The sequence below is a fragment of the Hydra vulgaris genome, chromosome 11 (assembly GCF_038396675.1).
Source record: "Hydra vulgaris chromosome 11, alternate assembly HydraT2T_AEP".
Taxonomy (NCBI): Eukaryota; Metazoa; Cnidaria; class Hydrozoa; order Anthoathecata; family Hydridae; genus Hydra; species Hydra vulgaris.
The window spans coordinates 14,311,459-14,335,255 of NC_088930.1; the positions used below are offsets into that span (position 1 = coordinate 14,311,459).

Genomic DNA, 23,797 nt, shown 5'->3' on the forward strand with positions numbered 1-23,797 from the left:
ACAATGCCACCTTAGATGTGAGAATATCTGGAAGATCGTTAATGTAAACTAAAAAGAATATAGGGCCAAGGATAGAACCTTAAGGAACCCCTGAAGTTACAGAATAAGAAGAGTGCTGTCCATCGAGGACAACTTTTATACTAGGATTGGAAAGGAAGGATTCAATAATCTTAAAGATGTTGCCAGATACACCATAAGAAGAAAGCTTATGGAGAAGACCAGCATGCCAAACTTTATCAAAAGCTTTTGAAATGTCAAGAGCGATGGCCTTAACCTCTCCACCTTTATCTAATGCACAATAAAACCTATCAGATATTACTGTTAACAAATCAGCTGTAGAACGAGAAGATCGAAATTCCATATTGATGGTCAGAAAGTAAGTTATTAGATTCAAGATGAGAAATTAAGAGTTTGTTAATTAAAGATTCAAAAACTTTGCTTATGATAGGAAGAAGACTAATGGGATGGTAGTTAGACGAATCAGATCGCTCTATAGAATTTTTGAAGATAGGAATAACAGATGCCGCTTTCCAGCAGGCTGGAAAACAAGACTCTGATAAGCACTTGTTGAATAGTTTTGAGAGTATAGACGACAGCTCCGGAGAACACTTCTGCAAGACAATAACAGGTATGTTGTCTGGGCCACAAGCTGTAGAATTAATAAATCTCTAGATAAGAATCATTAGTATATTTACAAAAAGGTATTTTATAACTCTATATTTAGAATATAGCAATTTGTTTTTAAATCCAGCAAAATTAGTCCAAAACAAAATAAAAGCCTGGAGGGGTTTAATAAGTGACTGGCTAAAAGAACATTCTTAAAGAATGTAACAAACCTAGAGCTGAACAGGCAAGCAAAAAATAAGGTTCAAATAGGTAGTAAAGATTGTCTAAAACTTAGATTTTTATACCTATAATTAAGGTGTGCAAGAAACAATTACATCGCCTTAATCATAATTTTTGTTGTAATTAACTTCTTAATTGGTCGAATAGTTTTTAAAAACTTATCCAATAAACTTTTAAGAGATTAATCCACTTCGATTACAGCTTTCAAAGCTTACAAATAACATTTCAAATTTTTTTGTTTGCAAGAGTGCCATTTTGACTTGCCGCTGGAATAATTTTACAACAGAGACTATATCGGGTTTGAAATCATTTTCAGCTTCGTTCTCCCTCCAGCTATTATATCTTTTTGGTTAAACACCCACAAATGCTATTTCTTTAAAAGTTTCGCCCTTTTTGGCTGAAAAGTTAAATAAATTAATTTTTTTTTTGATTATAACAAACTGATTCTAGAAATTTATTTAATGATGAAAATAGATTTCTTTACTTTACTGGTTGCTTATATTTAAAACGTAAATTAAATACGTATATTAAAACGTAAATTAAATACCTTTAAAAACAAGAATACATTTTTTTATTACAACAAACTGGTAGAAATTTAAAAAATAAGAAAATTAGATTCACTGCTTGTTTGAATTTAAAACATAAAAGCAAATTCAAATTTTTCAATGAACCATAGTCATAACATTTTATGACTATGTATGAAAAAATAATTATTGGTATTCTTCGCTGCCACAATACTGTGGAACTTGCAATCTTTTGTAATTCTTTTGAATTATTTATTTATTTAATTGCTGCGATGAACAAATACTCACTGAGTGATAATCCACTTTAGCAGCAAATTTAAAAACTACAATTTGCAACTTTAATTCATATAATAAAGTTCATCAAGACTTCTTTAAAGTTTAACACTGACTTATTAAGTTTGACTTCAAATGTCAATTTGTTCTAAATTGGAATAATACAATTGTAAAAAAATTCCTTCTACTTGAGTGTCACAGATCTGAGAAGTATATCTATGATTGTGGATATAGTCGCAAACACTTCCAGCTGGTCGAAAAATTTTTTTTTGGGAAGATACTGTATTTAGCTGATAAGAATTATTAAGACATTTAAAAAAGTTAATTAAACCGCTTCTTTCTCTTCTCATAGATAAGGTTGTTAAATTAAATCTATTTAATTTTTCCTTATATAGAAGCTCTGAATATCCTGGAATTATTCTTGTTGCTCCATTTTGTACTCCTTCAATAAGACTAATGTCTTTTTTTGAAAATTAATTTCAAATATAAGACGCATATTCTTGATGAGGGCGTACTAGTGAAATATATAACAATTTAAGTATATCAGCATTTAAAAATGAAAATGTATGTTGGATAAGACCTAAAATTCTATTTGCTTTAGAAACACACCCAGATATATGATGACCATATTTCAAATTGCTTTTGAACATGATACCAAGATCATTTTCACAATTCACTGTACTCAATTGATAATCAGAAATGTAATATTTATTGATATTTTTATTTAACTTATTACTTTTATTGACATGCATTATTTTACATTTTTCTATATTTAGTTGCATACTCCAGTCATTGCACCAATTAAAAATAGAATTTATGTCATCCTGTAGATCATTACTACTGTTATCACGGATTATGTGGAAAATTTTGCAATAATCAGCATAGAGCTTGCATTTATTTTTTAGTTTAACCGGAAGTTCATTGATATAAATTAAAAACAAGATTGGTCCCAGTACAGAGCCTTGCGATACACCACTTAAAACATTAAGCCACATAGAAGCAATGTCTTCAATAACACTTTGCCTTCTATTTGATAAAAAAGACTCAATCCACTTAAGAATGATTCCTTTTACACTGCACATTTCAATTTTTAATATAAGTTTCCTATGGTGAACTCCGTCAAATGCTTTAGAAAAGTCAGTAAAGAGGATATCAATAGGATAATCTTGATCCACTGCTAGAGTTACAATATCTTGGCTTTCAAGTAAATTTGTAAAGCAAGATTTACCTGGTAGAGAACCATGCTGATTCTTATTTATCAAATTATTATTTAAAAGATGCCGAATGATGGTTTTTTTAATATCCTTTCTAAAATTTTGCATATAACTGATGAAAGAGAAACAGGTCTATAGTTGGAAGGATCAAGCTTATCGCATTTTTTAAAAATTGGAACTATGTTTGAGTCTTACCATGGTTTTGGTACCACTCCCGATTTAAGAGATAGTTTAAAAATATGTTGAATAGGAATACTCAGACTTAAAGACCAGGTACTCAGTAAATAAGGTTTGGACTCCATCGTTCCTACAGGATTTATGTCCAATGATTTTAATTGTATAAGAATTTCTTTTAAACTGATTATTTTGTTTATATCATTTTCACAGTGAACATGAGTAACAGGGTCAAAACTCGGTAAGGCTTTATTATCGTCTTCAGCAAATACAGATTGAAAATTTTTTTTTTTTTTCAGTAATTAGTTTTTTTTTAGAATGTGGGATAAGCTTGTTACAGGCCACCATATATAATTCTAAAAATTTGTCATAACACTGATTGATATTTCTATCTTTAAATACTGCTTTCCAATTAATTGAATTAAAATATTTTATCATATTAACATAATCACCTTTTCTATATACAACTTGAAATAAATTTTTTATTGATATTATTAGCGCTTACCAAGTAGTTCCAAGTCAATATCATATGTGCGTGAACAATCTTTCCTTAAGAAGGATTTGATATAAGTTCACAAACACTCTTTTTTTTTGGTTTGAGTTTTCTGTAAATCAAGAATGTTAGTCGAATCTTTATCTGTTATTTGAAATGTTGGAAAAAAATACATTTTGTGACAAAAAGCAGTCGTTTATAGTTTCTGTGAAATGAAATTCTGAACTATTTAAATCTGAACATGTGCCAGTGAAGATATCATCAACCCATTTTAAATTCGGATAATTAAAGTCCCCCATCAACAAAAAATCTGTAAAAGCACTATTATCATAAACACGTTTAGCCGCTAGAATAGATTTAAAAAGGTTTGAATTGCTTGCTGAGTTAGGGAGGTCTGTAGACACAACCAACTAATATTTTTTCAAATTCATATTTGAATCCACACAATATTTGTTCAATATCTGGATAACATAGTTCAATAGAGTTAATTTCAAAAGTTCTAAGATCTTTTTGTGTATAGATACAAACTCCACCACCTCGTCCGTTAATTCTGTCTTTTCTAAAATGACATTTGTTGTTATTTTTGCTGAGACTTTGTAATTGTAACTTTATTTTGCTATGTGATTTATATATAAAGAAAGTTAATATTAATTATAAAATTGAACTTGCAATAAATGTGATATTTACAAACTTGTGTTTACTATTTCCAAAACCTTTTTTTTTCTTTCTATTTTTAGAGCATTTAAAATAAAAAAACATCAAACAGAATTTAAATAATAACTAGAAATAGAAGATCATTAGCTCTCTTCCACAGAAATTTTCTTTAAACATAAATCGTTACATTACTTTAAAAAATACCATATTACTTTAAAAATAGCTATATTACTTTTAAAATCGCCCTTTAATGCCCACCAGTGAAAAAAATATATATTTAAAAGAAAACTCTTAACATGAAAGCGGCAATGATATATTAAGATTAAAAATAAATCAAACATATTATTCTTAATAATAATTAATTAATGCACACTAATTATTTTATAATAATAAAATATATAATTCTGAATATATCTTTGAAAATTGGAGCTTAATTTGCCTTTTGTAAAAATCGCTGTGAAATCACGTTTAATTTTGTGTTGATTTCATATTCATCTTCAATAAATTTTACAGACGGTATTTTGTTTTATTTTGGCGTTGTCCAATTAATGTATGCAGAGCTAAAGTGGAGTAGAAGAAGAAAGAATATAAGAAAAGGACCCCACAGAACTACTGAATTTTGTGAAGAGCGACTAAAAATATCCCTTTGATGCAAGTAAGTCGCCCAAAAGGGCGACTATTGATTTTTATCCACAGTTCTAGTTTGTTTGTTTTTTTAAATTTAAGGATTCTATAAAAAAGAAAAGTCTAAAATAATAATAAAATTATATTTTGAAAGTCACACAGCAAAAGCTTGTTTTCCGCAATAATCATTTTATATAAAGATTACTAGTTTAAATTTAATGGCTTAAAAACTATAATTTTTTAACAAAAAATAAAAAAGTACATATTTTCACAGTTTTTTCAAATAAAGTTTTTTAATTTGTGTTTCCAGAAATTTTTTATATTATTTTTGAAACTTTTTTAAAATTTCACTTCTTTTGAGACCCAACAAGATATGCTTTTGAAGAACTTTTTTTTTCAAAATATTAGGGACCCATCTGATGTTTAAGGGTCTTGTGCAACCCCTAAAATTTTTTTTTATTCAAAAATTGTTCTAAATTTAGTATTAATTTATTACATAAAACACATTTAGGAGGCGGCAGCAGACAATTTCAAAGAAAGTTGTTTTTAGAATCACACTAATATCTAAAAACTCTAAAAACAACTCTTTACTCTAAAAACAACTTTTTAATACATAATAAACATAGCAAAAAATGTTTTTTAAATCTTATTTTTGTTCCTTCATTTATACAGACAGTCTGAAAAACTGTTTTTATTAAAGTCAGCAATTTAAAAATAAAACTATGCAAAATGTATAAGGACAGTACTAAAGTAACAATTTAATAAAAACTTACTCTAGCAACACTTGATAAGCATGCTATCAATACAAAATATTGTTTGAACAAAGGAGCAACCAAATCCAGCATTATTGCACAATCATTCAAAATGTCAGCTACCAACCTAATAGTAAATATTTATAACCATAATTAAACAGTGACATAATATAAACTCATTAAAATTTTTGTTTATTATGATAAAATCCTTGAAAAAAATTACCTCCATCTCTTTGCATCACAATCTAACTGAGTTCTACAAAATAAAAATTAAAATAATTATGCATACTGCACTTCTAAAACAAAAGCACTAGAAAACCCAGAAACTTTATTTTTTTATTGTATATGTCAAAGTAACTGTATATGTCAAAGTAACTGTATATGTCAAAGTAACTGTATATGTCAAAGTAACTCCTTGGTCAGTAATAAAAAGGCTTCATGTTAAAAGATTAAAACTCTAAGCTTAGTTTTTAATAACTTTCAAAACATTTTCTCTATAAAATAGTTTTCTCTACAAACAAAAACTTGAACAATAAAAAGAGTTTTCCAAGTCTTCTTTAAATCTTTGAATAAGTACTTATTTTCTTACAACTAATAAGTGACTAGTAATAGTACTAAAAAAAACTAGTAAATGGGTTAAAATTTAATTATTATTATAACTTAAATTTTTATTAATTTAATTTTTTATTTAATTATGTTTATAACTTTATATAATTTAAACTATCAAACTGTAATTGAAACCTTTTGAAACAAAATGGTTAAAAACTGTAAATATTTAGCAATATACAATTAACAGCTGTTTTTAATTTGAAATGAGAGCATAAAACCACGATTATCTCATAAATTTGGGGAAAATGGTAAGTTTTTTATTTGAGTTTATACTCAAAACATTTTTGTAAAAAATCAAGTTTTTTAAATTACTATTCTCACTCTAAAATATGATAAAAAAATAGAATTAGAAACTTATTAAATTGGTTAAACTTTAGAGAAACTTATTAAAAACTGCTTTATTATTTGTCACTATTTTTTAATTTTTGTTATTTTATTGTTTGACAATTTAATCAAGCTAAGAGTATAATGTTACCACGAGTTCAAATAGGGATAAAAAAATACAACAAAATGCAAACAACAAATAGAAATCAAAACAGCATATTTTGAACACCTAGTTCACCAGATGCGAATTCTTTAGATTCCAGTAAAAATTAAGAAAAAATTATGTTTATGGATAAAGAAAAGTTGATTAAGGTGTTTTCAAGATTTCAAAGGTAAATTGATACTATTACTGCAGTAAATGGAGACTTTTAAAAGTTTTTTAAATAATGATTATGTTTATGTATTTGCATAAAAGAATCAATTTATTTCAAAATACAACACTTTTGCAATATTTTTTTGCTAATATTTTCCCAATTTATTTCTTGCACCTTGTACATATGTTTGTGTTTGTTTGTATATATATATATATATATATATATATATATATATATATATATATATATATATATATATATATATATATATATATTATATATTTATATATATTTATATATATATATATATATATATATATATATATATATATATATATATATATATATATATAATCCATATGGAATTGAAGTCGACATTCGGCAATGCTGACCTAACTGCTGATCTTAAAGTGTTTAAGCATTGTTTTAGTTGAGATTATTTAAGAACTATGAAAAATGAAAATATTCTATGAAAATGATTTCAGAGAAAAAAGAAGAAGTTTAAGTAAAAGAGCATAAAATAATAATACATATATAAAATAAATATATAAAATAATAAATAATACAAGTTTTTTTTTTTTTTTTAAACATCTTCGTTTCCAACAAGGCTGCAAGCAGCCACTTATTAAAGTTGGAAGTTACTGAAAGAAAAAAGATGAAGATTGTAGAGCAAGATAACGATTGACAGACGACTTAAAGGATTGCAAATTATATGAACCAGGAAAGCAAGATGAAGGAAGCGAATTCCAAAGAGCTGATGTTTGAGGAAAAAACTAGAAAAATAAGCATTTTTGGAGCACTTAGGAACAGTCACAGAAAAAGGATGACACTTAATTGAATGACGAGTAACACGAGAATGAATTTTAGTAGATGGCACAAAAGACGCTAGCTTTTTAGAGCTGTGCCCATTATAGTATTTGTAGAATAGAGAAAGAGCAGCAACATTAAGACCATGTAACAATGGTTTGAGGTTGGCTGCAAGAGCAGGTCCAACTATTTTTACAATGCGTTTTTGCACCTTGTCTAAATGAGAAAGGACATCATTAGAAGAACCGCCTCAGATATGCCAATATTATTCCATAAAAGGCCGGATTTGAGATTTATAGAGATAGAGAATAGAATCCGAAGTAAGAAAGTGACAAGCTCGATAAAGAGATGCAACCTTAGCAGATGCTAATTTTGCAACTGATTTGATATATGGTTTCCAAGAAAGATTGGAAGTAAGAGTTAATCCTAGAAGAAGAAGAGTAGATGACTCATCAAGTACTTCACCGTTCATAAATATAGAAAGATCTAAGTTATTGGGATAACGATTGGCTGAAAAAAATTGAGTTTTATCTGAATTAAAGTTCACCAGCCACTGTGAGCCCCATGCTGTAGCAGAAGTGAGATCCTTTTCAAGCTCAAATGCCCCCTTCGAGCAATCAGAGATTGTCTTATCGCGACAAGAATAAATGGTAGTATCATCAGCAAACAATGCCACCTTAGATGTGAGAATATCTGGAAGATTGTTAATGTAAATTAAAAAGAGTATAGGGCCAAGGATAGAACCTTAAAGAAGCCCTGAAGTTACAGAATAAGAAGAAGAGTGCTGTCCATCGAGGACAACTTTTATACTACGATTGGAAAGGAAGGATTCAAAAAAATTAAAGATGTTACCAAATACGCCATAAGAAGAAAGCTTATGGAGAAGACCAGCATGCCAAACTTTATCAAAACCTTTTGAAATGTCAAGAGCGATGGCCTTAACCTCTCCACCTTTATCTAATGCACGATAAAACCTATCAGTTATTACTGTTAGCAAATCAGCTGTAGAACGATAAGATCGAAATTCCATATTGATGGTCAGAAAGTAAGTTATTAGATTCAAGATGAGAAATTAAGAGTTTGTTAATTAAAGATTCAAAAACCTTGCTTATGATAGGAAGAAGACTAATGGGACGGTAGTTAGAGGAATCAGATCGCTCTCCAGAATTTTTGAAGATAGGGATAACAGATGCCGCTTTCCAGCAGGCTGGAAAACAAGACTCAGATAAGCACTTGTTGAATAGTTTTGAGAGTATAGACGACAGCTCCGGAGAACACTTCTGCAAGACAATAACAGGTATGTTGTCCGGGCCACAAGCTGTAGAAGAGTCTAGGCAGGAAATCACTTTAGATACAGAAGCTGGAGTGATATGAATATCAAACAATGGATCAACCTGTTTGTTGGCAATATCAGGTAGAACGCAACTAGTGGAACCAAGAGATGATATTGATTAAAAGTTTTTAGCAAACAATTCAGCTTTGTCTTTAGGTGAGGTGACAAAGTCTGAACTATACAAGAGAGGTGGAATTAAAAATTTGCCCTTATTATTGATATTATTAAAGATGTTCGAGTTGGAAAGTTGACTATTTGAGTTAGGGATTGAGAAAGGCAAAAATTGTGGGCTTTAATGCCTGCAGAATCACTGACACTAGAGCCAAGCCATTCAGAGTGGTGAGCATTAAAGTCACCGACAACAACTATATTAGCTGATGGATAATGAGAGAGGGCATGGTCAATATGATCAGAAATAATATCAAAAAGAGTGCAGTCTTGAGATGAAGGAGAGCGATATAGAACAAATAGAAAGGCAATAGAATGAAGTGGTGCTAAACGAAAGCACATGAAAGAATAGTCTGTGGATTCAAAAAAGTCTCACAAAGAGCAAGTAGGTCTGGTGAACTTTGCAAGAGATAAGACTCAACAGAAGAAAAGTTACTTCCAAGACCACGAATATTAGTAAATATTAGGTTTAGAGAACTTGGTGATGATGATGGTTTTTTGTGTTTTATAGTTTTTGGTACTTTATTCATTTTTAAATTAGATTGAAGAACTTGACTCAAAGCATAGATAGTACTCAGAACACTGTTTAATAGCCCAAGCAATTGCCTCATTACTATTAATAAACCCTAAGCCGTAACAAAGGGCTCCAAATGTGGCCTCTGCAATGCACATTAAAAGTACAAACAGGGACACCATCCATGCGCAACATGGCACTGTTAATACTTGCTGTTGATGGAATCAGCCTCTCTGAGAGCTACCACAGAGTTCATGAAACCTGACTACCAGCCGGCCTCAGAACCATAAAACTGAGTTTTAGAGCTGTAGCCTAAAACTCAGTTTTATGGTTGAGCTGTAGAGGGGTGCGAGGCTGGTCAACAGAATCTGTTTACCCCTTAAGTCTTTGCCTAGGAGGCCTTCTACAAGACAGTAGCTGGGTGCATTTAACATCTGCCCAAGATGAGTATTTTTATCGAGACACCATCTCTAGCCTTTATTCAACCAAGAGCCCCAAGGCAGGGGGTGTTTAAAGTCGGAGTTGGCATCTCCTAGCCTTTGCCTAAAAAGGCATATCCTACAAGGCAGCAGAACATGAAGCAGATTGTACTAGGTTACATGTTACCAGTAGCAGGATAACCTGATCTGACATAAGTTATATTTTGTAAAGTCAAGTAAGCAGGAAAAAAGTGGACACATGAAGCAAACTTTATTGTTCGTACGGTTTATAAGTAGTAGGTTCATAAGAGATGTAATGGTATACAAGGTTCTCTTAAAAAAAATGGTTTTGAGTTTATAAAAGATACTTTTAGTAAACACAGGGAAGTTCCACATGAGACTTCCATAGAAACTCATTAAAGAACTATTCTTAATTTAAAATTAAATGTCAATAAAGTACTGAATTTATTTTTTTAAATTTACTTTATTAAATTATCAAAATAGGTTTTACACATAAATAAGCCAAATAAATTATCAGATAACAATATTTGATATAACATAAAACACTTTCTACAAACATACATATGAACACTTTCTAGAAACATACATATGAACACTTTCTACAAACATACATATTTCGTTAGTAATTTTATTTGAAAAATTTTTAATTTTAATTATGTTTTTTGTTTTGTTTTACATATATTAACTTTTTTTATTAATTTAAATCAATAATTACCTTAAAAACAACCATGACATTATTTATTATGATTTATCAAAGTGATGACACTTTTAATAAAAATAAAATGAAAAGTTTAGACAAGTTTTGACTTGTCTATTTCAACAATATAAATTTTCAAAACTGATGATAAATAAATTATTTACCCCTTTTTCCATGCAAACAGAATGCGACCAATCATTCCTGCACCATCTTTTAACATCCATGTAATTGTGGCAGCAGTAACTGTTGCTGTATTATCACCCACACCATAAGCTTTCAACATGGCTTGAGTAGCAAGCATTCCAGTTATAGAGGAACAAAAGGCCTAGAATTATTGTTTTTACACTTAACACTAAATTATTTATACATTATAGCAAACAATACAAGTTTCATTATTAATAAAAAATAAGTTTAACATTTCTATTATAAGTAAAAAAAGTTATAATTTTGTTTTTTGAAATTATAAATGTTATGAAACATTGATTGAAATTATCAAAATTTTAAAAAAGCAAAAAAAAACTTGAATCAGTTAAAATTCTTTTCTTACTTTAATTCATAATAATTATACTTAAAATAAATTTAAAATTGAGTAAACTGGAAAAATAAAATATTGATTGACCGGAAAATATAAAAAGTAGCAAAAAACAAAACTTGATTGATGAACTAATAAACTTGATGATTTGGTTTTATATTTTTTATCAATTTTCCATTTCATTTTACTATTATGCAATATCTTTTTTTGTTTTTTGTTTTTTTACAGATGAGGAGGCTACTTAATAGTGGTTAAAACCCTCTCTCAACTCTATAACTCTGAAACACGAACCTTGACGAACAAGGCCGCTGCGCCGAGAAACAAGTTGAGCGCGGTACTACCAGGGACGTGGTGGGGATCGAACTAAAGCTAAAATCATGCAATTTAAGTAACTCTCATCGCTCAAGAATCTGTTAAAAAATTACTTAAGAAATGACCTAAAAAATTATTTTTGAAGTAGCTGAAAACTACAACAAGCTTTCTTTATTAAAAAGTAACTTGCAGCAAAACATTTTTTTGCAAAACAACTCCTTTCCAAAAAGGAATTACTTTTTTTTGAGGAAACATGTAATTATCAATTTGAAAATAAATTACTAAAAACTACAAACATCATAGTCAATTAATTTTATAATATTTTAATTTATTAATATAATATAAGTTTATAATAAATTATAAACATCAAAAATAATCTTATACTTGCAGTGTATCCCAAAGCTGATAACGCAAGTAATCTTCGCTGACACTTTCTGGAAATCCTTGAGGAAGAAAAACATTCTAAAAAGAATTTTAAAATATTTAAAAAAATATTAAATTGGAAATAAATCACTTAAACAAATATGAAAATTATTAAAAACAATTTTACTTACTTGAAATAATAACTTTAAAGTTGTATAAAAACTTAACACCGATAAATTTTTTGTTTTTTTACAAAAACCATCTTCATAGTAAACTATTTTTTCTTCGTTTGACCCATAACTTTCATAACACAAAACTTTACTAGACATCTAAATCCTAAAAATTACCTAAAAATATAAAATGTCTATAAAACGTTAACATAAAATCTGAAAATTTAAAACAATAAAAAACATTAGTTAAAAAATTAATATATACATGCATATGTATACATATGCATGTATATATATATATATATATATATATATATATATATATATATATATATATATATATATATATATATATATATATATATATATATATATATATATAGCAACTGACAATGAGTTAAAAAATGTCATAAATCAATACTAATTAACTAATAATGTTAATTGTTTAAAAAACAATAACAACATATAAAATATAAAAATATTGTTATGATATCTATATTTATGATATATATTAGATATGTTATCAATAACAAAGTATAAATAGCAATGCTTAAAGTAAAAAATTTAAATTTTCTTGGTTAACAACAACAACAAAAATAATATATATATATATATATATATAAAGATACAAAGTACAAATTAATGTAGATATAAACTTTGAATAATAAATCTGTAACGGTTGACTCTTATAAAGCATGTCTATTACAAGGAAAGACATAAGAAGATCACTAAAAAACTCATTTCAGATAAAAGATTCTGCTGATTTTATAGAATCATTAATCGTGGGTGGTAAGTTTAGCCTGCCTCTATGGAAAAAGGTTTAATGTTATTCTGAATGTAAACACAAAGAGTATTTTTTAATGAAATAACAATCTGACATCTCCAGGTAAACTCAAGAAATGTTTATTTATGATATAAAAATATTGTTTTCAGACATTGCTAAAAGAATTTATTAAACAAATATTTTTATATCTAACAAAAGCTTCACATTTACCAAAGTATAATTTATTTAACAACAAAGCAATATAATTTTTGACAGTCAGACTAAATTTAATAAAATAACATTCATTAATGTTCTTCTTTTTCACGGAACTTGTGATCTTGGTCCAGGACCTAAAGCACAAGATAAAAAAATATTAATGTGAACTTTTTCTTTGTTATAATAAAATTACACATTTGCTCATTTTGTTTAATACACTTATTCATATTATAATCAGGTCATTCCGTATCAAATCAACGCAAAAAAAAACTTTTTTTTGGCACCATGCAATCTCAGATTTTGATAATATTTGGAATACAAGCTCATATTAATGAAAGAAAACATCACTTCAAATTTTAATGTCTGACTCCTTACGGTTTAAGAGATATTGATACTATTATACTGACAACTATTTTTTAGGGAGAAGAACTCAAAAACCTTAAACACTAAAAAATTAAAGCTTCTATATGAAAATTTAAAAATAATTTCAAAATAATGTAATACTTTTTGTAAGTTTTTTGATGCCTATTACAAAAAATGTTAATCTTGAGATATCTGAATGATATGATTATGAAATTTTTTCCTAATGTTTTATATGTAACAAATGCCATAAAACTAAAAAACTGCAAGGATAATCTTTTTAAAATCCGATTTATTTGCATTTAAAGTTTTATAATTCTAAACCCCCAAAATATCGAAATTTCAAAAATAAGCCATGGAAATAACTAAATTGTAATAAAAAAAAATTAAAATATCAGACAGTACAAAATCAATTTCACTGATTTTGTACTGTCTTCCTGTGACAGATGTTGGAATATTAATTCTTAAGAATAAGTTTGGTAATGGAACCCAGAACATGCCATCTCTAGAAGGCTGACAATATGACCTTGAAGGGTAAAATGGATGCATAAATCTAAGTTGAAAGTCTTTATTTTCAACATCAATATCCTCATCTAGTCCAATCCATGGGTTGTTATTATAAATCAAACATGCAAATATTTCAATGCTTATATTAGGCAAGCAATCTTTAATAATCTCATCAGTTTGAAAATTAAAAATAAATGAATTTTTGTTCAGAAACAATTTTAGTTCCAATTTTTAAGTTACTTATTGGAATGAAATTGTGATAGCTGCGGTGGAGGGTGATCAGGTGCTTTGAATTGTGATAGCTGTGAGTGCTTGGTAACACTTTTGTTGAAAATTGTTGAAAAAAACTTCAATTTGAATTATCATGTTTGATAGATACATATCAAAAACTAATTTCTATGATTTTATTTTGGCAAAAAAATACATTCCAGATGCTGTAAGTATAAGATTTATTGTTGCTCAATGAAGTCTCACAATTGAAGTTAGTTTTTTACAGTCCCACCAATACCATCACAGGGTGAATTACTATGACTTGTTGTTGTAGTTGCAAAGAAAGACCTTGTACATTTAATAACAAAATCTTGCTCATAGTGGCATATATTTATGAAGTGTTCACAGTTTTGTACTAGCCAGCACACCCATCGGAAAAGTAATGAACAGTTTCTATTTGATCAGAAATATTGCTTTTAATATGTTCCATTGTTAATTTCATTGCATGATATACTATTTCTACATCGTGCAGTAAATCATCTGAGATATAACATATTGAATCACATTTGAGAACATTATTTACTTTATATTGCTATGTTGCTTAAATTTTGTTCAAGTGAAAAATTTTTACTATATCTTGTACAACAAACTCATAATTTTCTCAAAAATCACAAAGGACAATGATCTCAGTACTACTTAACTCATTTTTTAATTTCTATAAAAAATCAGCAATGTATGTTTAGCAATGTAAGAATGAAAAGTAAGTTTTTGTAACTTATTTATTAAAGTATTGATGAAACTACTTGATTTCTGTTAGACTTGTTGACTTGATGATTGTCAGACAGATCGGTCTCTTGTCTTCTGTTGTTTGTAACCTATACAATAACCATCATCTTTATCAATATCTTCTTGAGAGTAGAACTCATTTTCAAGATAATGTCTTAATATTCTTTATGACACAAATCTTCTGGACACAAAGGCCAACAATGTATCATGCAATTCTTGTTAGCCCTACTAAAAACAAGCATATCAATAAGTTTATGATAAATCTTTGATAATTCAACTAATCAGGGTCAGGGTTAGGGTGCACTAATCATTAGTTAACATTTTGATGATAGTTATGCATACAGTATGTGTGTGATCACACACATACTGTATGTGTACCAGATGCTCACACCGTAATACACCATTATGGATGATTTGAGTAAAAGTAAGAAAATCTTTATATCAAGACCTTTAGACCAAGGTATTGGAAGCAGTAGTAATTGAATTTTCTGATTCCATTTGAAAGTTAACATTTTTTCTTTAATTTTTCCTATAAGTATATCCACATCATTTGCTTTACATTTAATTTCCTTAAATATTAATTGAAGGAATCTTCTTGGCTTAATTGGCTTAAGTGATCAGGATGTTTATTTAAAGTCCTTGCAATATCTACTTTACTGTTTTTTGAACATGTAATGATTTTTTTTTTTTACCAAGAGCTCTTGAGTGACTATTCACAGCATGCATTATGAGAGGATTTATGTTCATAGCTGTCAAAAAAGAATTGAGATTTAAGAACTTTGTTATTTTTATCATTGTAAATCTGGCTGCAAGTTGGTTCTCCTGGTCCATCATCTTTAAATGACATCAATTTGATTATACATTATGGACATATCTTTTCTTTATTATACAATTTTCTTTATTTATGAATCCAATTGAACATCTTTCTTTATCATTAATATTTTTATATTATTTTTTAGTTCTGTAAGAAATATTTTTTAAATAATTATTTGAAGATTCGTAAATAGAAAATCCTTCATTAAACATGACGATTGTATAAAGTGAAGATTTTTAATGTGAAATGCAAATAAGTTTATATATTAGAATTGTACCTGAGATTCTAAAATCTTTTAAAAAAAATGCAATATAAATGCATATATTTTTCGTTATTTAAAAATTGTTATTTAATAATTTTATAAATTATTAAATAACAACTTTTCTTAATTTTTTTATAAAACTTTCAATGCAAATAAATCAGATTCAAAAAAGAAAACCCCTGCAGTTTTTTTTATAATAAGGAGTTGTTATATATAGAACCATAGAAAAAATTTTCAGAATTATATCTTTTAGCCATATCAAGATATACTCCTTTTTTATGAAGCATCAAAAAACTTACAAAAAGTGTTACACCATTTTAAAATTGAATTTTCACAAAGGAGCTTTAATTTTTAGTGTTTAAGTATTTTTAGTGTAAAAGTATTTTAGTGTATACTTTTTAGTGTAAAGTATCATTTTAAAGTATACTTTTTAGTGTTAAAGTATCATTTTTGAGTTCCTCTCCCTAAAAAATAGTTAGGTACAAATTTTCAACACAATTGAGCAAGTATTTCATAAGTTAAAGCTAATTGTGTTATGTAATTAGCTTAAAAAGTAAATAGCGCTGAAAAAATAATCAAAAAAGAGATTGGGACTGAGTATCGATATCTCTGAAACCGTAAAGAGTCAGACAACAAAATTTGGAATGAAGCTTTTGTTTATTAATTTAAGTTTGTATACCAAAAATCAGCAAAATCTGAGATGTCATGGTTCCAAGCATAAATTGAATTGATTTGGAATGACCCAATTTTTTTATCTAGTTTAAGATGATTAAAAACCAATAAACTTTATTTTTTTGTTATACTGATTGAAAAACTATATAGTAAAAACTAAATGTTAAATAGTGTAGTAATGTTACTTAAGCAGAGACTTGTAGTAATGTTACTTAAGCAGAGACTTGTAGTAATGTTACTTAAGCAGTGGCACCTTTTATTTTTAAATAAATTTATGCCACCATACATAGGTACACCATACACCACCATCCATAGGTACACCATACACCACCATACATAGGTACACCATACACCACCATACATAGGTACACCATACACCACCATACATAGGTACACCATACACCACCATACATAGGTACACCATACACCACCATACATAGGTACACCATACATAGGTACACCATACACTACCATACATAGGTACACCATACACCACCATAGGTGGCATAAATTTATTTAAAAATAAAAGGCAAATGTATAAAAAAATAAAGGAGTTTAACAAATAAAAAAAAAAGAGGTGAAAGTATAAAAAAAAAATTTTTTAATTTAAATTATAGGCATTTATGAGGTTAATTGTATTTATGTATGTATGTAAATGTAATTAAGTTTACATAGTATATATTAACTATAACATAAATATACCTTTGTACGCATATTCTAAGGCACTTGCAATTGTTGTTATATCAGTCTCAATTGTTCTTGCCCAATTATCAACATCTCCTAGTTCTTTCAAAGCTTGGTTGAAGTTTTCTAACATATTAATCCATAATTGAGTTTGTTTAGAAAACAACTCAACATGATTTTGGAGCTTTTTTGCTTCATTTTCAATCTTTTTCTGATTGTTGTAAGCTTGCTCCACACTATAAAAATGAAGCAAAAGTTAAATGGAGATCTTGTTTTCGATACTTTAGTTTTCTTTACTGATTGCCCACAAATAAAGTTTCTTTGCAATCATTTAAGGTTTCTTTGCCAACATCTAAAGTTTTTTTTGCAAACAGAAACTTTAAATGTTGGCAAAGAAAAATTTAAACGAGTTTAAAAAATAAAATAACAGATAAAGAAAATAAAGATTTTGATAAAAAATATTTGTATTTTTAATAATATTTGATTACTATATATGATTTGATTACTATTTAAAATACAGATGTTATATGTTATTTTATTTTTGAACTCATTCAAAAAATAAAACTACAGATAAAAAAATAAAGAGGTATTTAATATCAATAATTGTGGATTACAATATTGTATAAGTTTAAACAAAAATTTCCTATGAACAGTTTTTATTTTTACTAAAGCAATCTGTCAATTAATTGATGTACTTTTTGCTTGAAAAATCTACAGATATCACACGCAGTTTATCGCGCACAGTCTTATATTTTTTTATGCAATAACATTATATCACACAGTATATTTTACGGAATTATCATTCAAACTTTTGTAATACTTGTGTGTGGTTTTTGTAAATGTTGATTAATGTTTGTAAATAAATGTTGATTACTTCATTTATTGAACCATTTAAAAAATATTTTTAGACTTATCTAAATTTTACAAATAAAAGTTTTGAGCATGACCAAAATAGAGTGCAAGTAAGCAAAAAAACATGATTTTTGTAGATAAAATACATGTGAAATGGTGTAAAAATTTTTTTTAGCTTAGCTCAAAAGTTTAGAAACGCCAACTTTTTTCAGTTTTTGCATATCTTTTCACAAACTTTCTCTAAAATTTTTACAGAATGTGTTTTATATTATTTCAATTCAAAATACAAACCACAAAAGTTATAAAATTTAATTGTAAAATTTTCTTGAAAAGACTTTCTTGCAAAAGTTTAGAAACAACTAAATTTTGATAATAATTATTTTAAAAAAGTTGATATTTTTACTAAAACCTACAAAATTACAATTTTTCAATAAATTAGTCTCAATAAAACAGTTGGTATTTGTTGGCATATAACTATTTGGCTTTAAAACAGCATCACAGCAAAAAGGCATCAAATCAACTAAATTAAAAAAACATCTTGAAGGTTGTTACACATACATTTTTTAATCAAAACAAATAAAAGATCTTTGTTAATTGTTTTTCTACCAACTAATTGCTGGTTGATGTTGTTCCCAAAGATGCATGTAGGATTGAGATCTGGGCTCTGCGAAGGTCATTCAAAAACTTTATTTTTGTGATTTAAAAAATTTCTTAACAGATCTGGCACAATGCTTTGGATCATTAGCCTATTGTAAGATCATATTGCGAGTCATTTTATACTTTGCATCTAGCAGCATAAGATTCTCCAAGGTGTCTAAATAAATTTTCTGGTCTATAATACAATTTATGAGATGAATGAGTTCCACATAATCATGACTAAAACACCTCTAAACCATAACATTTCTTCCTCCATGTTTAACAAAAGGTAACTGATAATTTGGTTGTCTGACACCTAATTCTGTCACTGCTGAATAGCATAAACTTTGATTCATCAAAGAAAAGGACATTGGACCAGTCATTAACTCTCCAACTAACATGATATTTTGCAAATTTTATCCTTTTAAAATTCTTGCAGATGTCAGTACTTTATTAATTGTTGGGCAGCCATTTTTTTATTTTTTTCGTAATTGACATTTAAATGTATCAGTGCTACAGTTTGTACCATAAAACTAATGTCTAGTTTAATTATGATTGATAGCAGTTTTGTGAGGGTTATTGTTGGAATATCTTACTAATAATCTACCAGCCTTTTCAATTGTAACTTTAGATGTTTCAGAGCGAGGTTCACTTTCAATATTTTTTTGCCGTATATATAGAGTTTAAAAGTTCAGTCCTGAATAGAGATGTATATATTAAAAATCTTTTTATAACGTGACTTATTCCTGGTTTACAAACATTGCAAAACAGAGAAATCTTTCTGTAAGTTATTTTTTCCCACAACTTTTATAATTAATTTCTTTATTTCATTTGAAAATTTCTTAGCCTTTTCCATGCTTAAAAAATCACTTAATTACTAAGTGATTTTTTTAGGAAGAAGCAAGAATTATAAAATTTTACAAATATTTTGGTAATTATTTACATTGTTTATGAAATATCTTAAAGTGAGTTTAATTTCACAAAAATTTCGGCCTTTAATTTTGCTTTGAAACTTGATAGTTAAAGGGATAGTACTGTTTCTAAACTTTTGCACAGAAGCAAAAAATGGAAATTTAATTATAATAATTTAATTATAATAATGATAATTTTACAACTTTTATGGTTTGCATTTTGAATTTAAATAATATAAAGCACAATTTCAGCTTAATTGAAAAAGTTTGTGAAAAGTTGTGTTAAAAACTGAAAAAAAGTATAGGTAAAAACTTAATTGTATATATATAGTAGAGATGTGCCGAAACTAGGTTCTGCCAAGTCCCCGATTCCAGGTACCAGGAAGAAAAAACCAGATGCCAGTCCAGGTACCCGACACCGAGCCATATTAAAATGTGGAATAAAAGCTTGAGAAATCTCAAGCACTGAATTGTTTTCACAAAATAACGCTTATTAATTTGCGCTTATTTAAGTTTGCCTAAATAAATGGCCGATGACACGGGTTTTGAAGTGGAGGGACACAATCGTCTATTTCTAAAAAAAGTTATATCTTATAAGTTATAAGGAAATTCTATATCTAGAATTTCCTCTAAAAAAAAAAATCCTTTAGAAAAAAAAATGTGTGTGTGTGGGGGGGAGGGCATCGTTGGCCCTGAAATATATTAAGTTTCTTAACATAAAAAAATAATTAAAAATAATATTTGGAATAACTTGCCTTCTTACGTCGTTAATGATGAAATTATTAAGAGCTTTAAAATTAACTCAATCAACTTCAAAAAATACTGTTCAAAAAATACTCCAGCTAACTAATTTTTGTTTTATAATTGTGATATTATATACAATTTGTATTTTTTTGTAATTTATTGCTAAATAATGGCTAATATGCGCCAATTAATAAAAAGTTATGTTATGAAAAATAAAAGATTAAGAGAGACAGAGAATTGCAAAAAAAAAAAAAAAAAAGAGTAAATCTTTTTTACTGTAGTGTAAATAAAATAAAATAAAATTTTAAGTGAGACATGCTTATATTGAGTAAATAGGGCTTTGTGGTTATTGACTCCATAACACACTTAGACTTAAATTAAGAGGTTTATTGGTTGAAGTTAAAACTAAAAGCAATCCTGCTAATAATATTTTGACACAATTTAAAGTACCACTTAAATATATAGTTAGAGCATTTAAAGTAAATATTTATCAAAAATTTCTTTTAAGATACCAGATGCCAGTGCTGCAAAAAAATGGCTGATTCTGGATACCCGGGAAAACAGGAGAATTACCGGGTCCCCAGGTCCAAACCGGGTACCTAACACATCATTAATATATAGAATACTAATTGTGTATAAAGCAATATCAAATAGCATCAAATAACAAACAGCATATACATGAAAATCTAATTGCACGTACTCTGCATTTAATGCATCAACCAAGTGATTAGAAAAATTACTGATTGATGCAAGAGCAACTCTTTTTCTTTCTTCTAAAAAACTAAACAAATATTAGAAAACTAAAAATTATAAAAATAATATCATAAAATAATAAAAATTTTCTGTAAATGATTGTAAAAGTATAAGGATGATACAACACTTTTTACAAAAAAAAAACTTTTTGCTGCTTTTTATTGAATTTTATTGAACTTTAAAAACAAATACTTTAAAAACTTTAAAAACAAATGAATAACGCTGATAAATCAAGTTCAAGTAATGTTTCAACAAACCAAAATGCTGATAAATTAACAAATTTAAATTGAAGCATAGGATTAAAAGTGAAATAAAAAAACTTTATCTTTGCATACATTTGTTTGATTTTTATTCTAATAACCAGAGATGTAGTCAAGACAGCAAAGGTCAAGACCAAAGATGAGAACTAAAACTTAAGACTTTAGGACCAATACCAATACATAGAAAAAGAATTTTCACAAGACTAAGATCAAGACTTAAATTCTTAAACACATAAAAATTTATACTCAAACATTTATACACATTATAATATAATAAATCTATAAAAAATATAACTAAACATGTATAATTATATTATTGCAAATTGTGCAGTGCACTGTTACAGTCTACTGTTGTTAAAAACAGAATGTACCAATAAGAAATGATGCAAGGTCGTCACATTATAAAACTAAAAATAGCTCACATATAGGAGACATGCAGGTTTTTTTTGTAACTACATCAGCCATACTATAGTTACAAAAAAAAAATTTAAAGTAAAGTTTAAATATTTAAATTCAGTACTTGATGAAAGAAGTAAAATAGACAAATCTGCATCACTTGATTTCATAACTTATATAATATGTTAATCTTAGTAGTGATAAGTTATTAATAATTACCGATCCACCCATTGTGATGATATTTTACAAGTACAAGAATAGGTTCGAGACCAAGACTAAGGCCAAAACTCCTGGCTTTCAAGACCAAGACCAAGACCGCGTTTCAAGACCAAGATGAAAACAGTTAAATATGAGTCTCAAGACACCTCAAGATCTGTCTCTTGCTAATAACATAAGTATTAAAATGGCTTTGTTTAGTATTACAAACCAGCAAATCTTCCATAAGACTTAAGTAAACACTGTTGATTAAAAAAAGGAACAGATATAATGAGAAAGTCAATTGTCAAAACCTTTAAGTAAACATCCAACCACAATAGTTTTCTTCTACATGTAAAAACTATTTTCTTTTTTTATGTAGTATTTACTTTAATTTTTTCTTTTTCTTTTTTCATGCATGTTTATAAATATGGGAAGTACTTTACAAATTGAATAAATAATCTTAAGTTATTTTACCACTTTTAATGTTTTGATTTCATTGTTACAAAATTTTTAATGTGTTACTACAAAAGCCTTTTAAATATATTTTTATGCTAATAGTTACACATAAAAATTTTATGCTAATAGTTACACATAAACTCTCAATAGCTCTTTATCTAATTAAAAGATCTAATTAAAAATATAAAGCTAACCATAACATGTCCTAACTAAATATCTGGACAATATTAAAAAATTGAAAATAACTTTTTAAGGAAAAAATCATCTTAAAAAGTATAACAAAAAAGTTTTTTATGTTATGATGACAACCTACTCTTGTTAATGTTACAGCAGCTAGCTGATGTAAATATTACTTATAGATAAGGATAGATAGATCTATGTGATAAAGACAAACTATTTTTATCTCAACTAAAGCTTGCCCCTACTGTTTGTACTCACAATTAAATTTTTCATATTAGAGTTTTCTTTTTTTAGGTAAGTTGCCTTAATCGTGGCTAAAAAGTATTACCAGTCCTAAAAACAAATCAATTCAAAGTCATGACCAAGAAAAATCAAAAGGGAAATTTTATTGTGGTGTTAAACAAATATATAATTTTTGTAGTAAAAACGTAAAAATTAGACTGAGAAAAAAGTAGTTAAAATACTTACAGACTACAAACTAAGTTGTTGTTATATACCTTGACTTTCTTTAAATGTGCTATTCTTCAGATTGTGTTCTTTCAATGCAGCAGATAACATGTTTTTATAACTATTTTATTTCATCTAGTAAAATATATATATATATATAATATATATATATATATATATATATATATATATATATATATATATATATATATATATATATTTTGATAAAAAGATCTTACAATCGAGGTCATTTACAAATAGTTAAAACTAATCTTAAGTAAATACCATGCAATAGCATTAATAATACAAATAATAATGATAATAGTAATGATGATAAATTATAAGAATAATAAGAAAATTATATGATAATAAACCAATATCAATTTTAAAACAACAATTGAATATAATGCACAGACAGAAAGTTACAAACAGTTATGTACTGACAAAACGTAACAACCTACCATGTAACTAAAACAACTGCTGCAAAAAAAAGTAACAATGATTTAATAAATATAATAATCTTAATATCAATAACCATATAAATAAAAGTAAT

The 23,797-nt window shown here is 27.3% G+C and overlaps 2 protein-coding genes across 2 annotated transcripts in view; both read right to left on the reverse strand.

The window, feature by feature from the left end:
- LOC100207745 (RUS family member 1) overlaps nucleotides 1-12,347 on the reverse strand; it is a 32,484-nt gene extending 20,137 nt beyond the window's left edge. Inside the window, exons 1-5 of the mRNA XM_065810197.1 lie at nucleotides 12,159-12,347; nucleotides 11,989-12,066; nucleotides 10,925-11,085; nucleotides 5,778-5,810; nucleotides 5,576-5,681 (exon numbers count right to left, since the gene is read on the reverse strand). Coding sequence (XP_065666269.1) covers nucleotides 5,576-5,681; nucleotides 5,778-5,810; nucleotides 10,925-11,085; nucleotides 11,989-12,066; nucleotides 12,159-12,296 — 516 coding nt within the window. The 5' untranslated portion in view covers nucleotides 12,297-12,347. The remainder of the gene's footprint in view (nucleotides 1-5,575; nucleotides 5,682-5,777; nucleotides 5,811-10,924; nucleotides 11,086-11,988; nucleotides 12,067-12,158) is intronic.
- Nucleotides 12,348-13,126: 779 nt separating this feature from the next.
- On the reverse strand, nucleotides 13,127-23,384 carry LOC100200188 (biogenesis of lysosome-related organelles complex 1 subunit 1). Its single transcript, XM_065810198.1, has 4 exons — nucleotides 23,295-23,384; nucleotides 21,255-21,327; nucleotides 17,430-17,647; nucleotides 13,127-13,250 (listed from the first exon to the last, which is right to left on the reverse strand). The coding sequence occupies exons 1-4, from the start codon at nucleotides 23,353-23,355 to the stop codon at nucleotides 13,222-13,224; spliced, it is 381 nt and encodes a 126-aa protein (XP_065666270.1). The 5' UTR covers nucleotides 23,356-23,384; the 3' UTR covers nucleotides 13,127-13,221.
- Nucleotides 23,385-23,797: the final 413 nt, after the last annotated feature.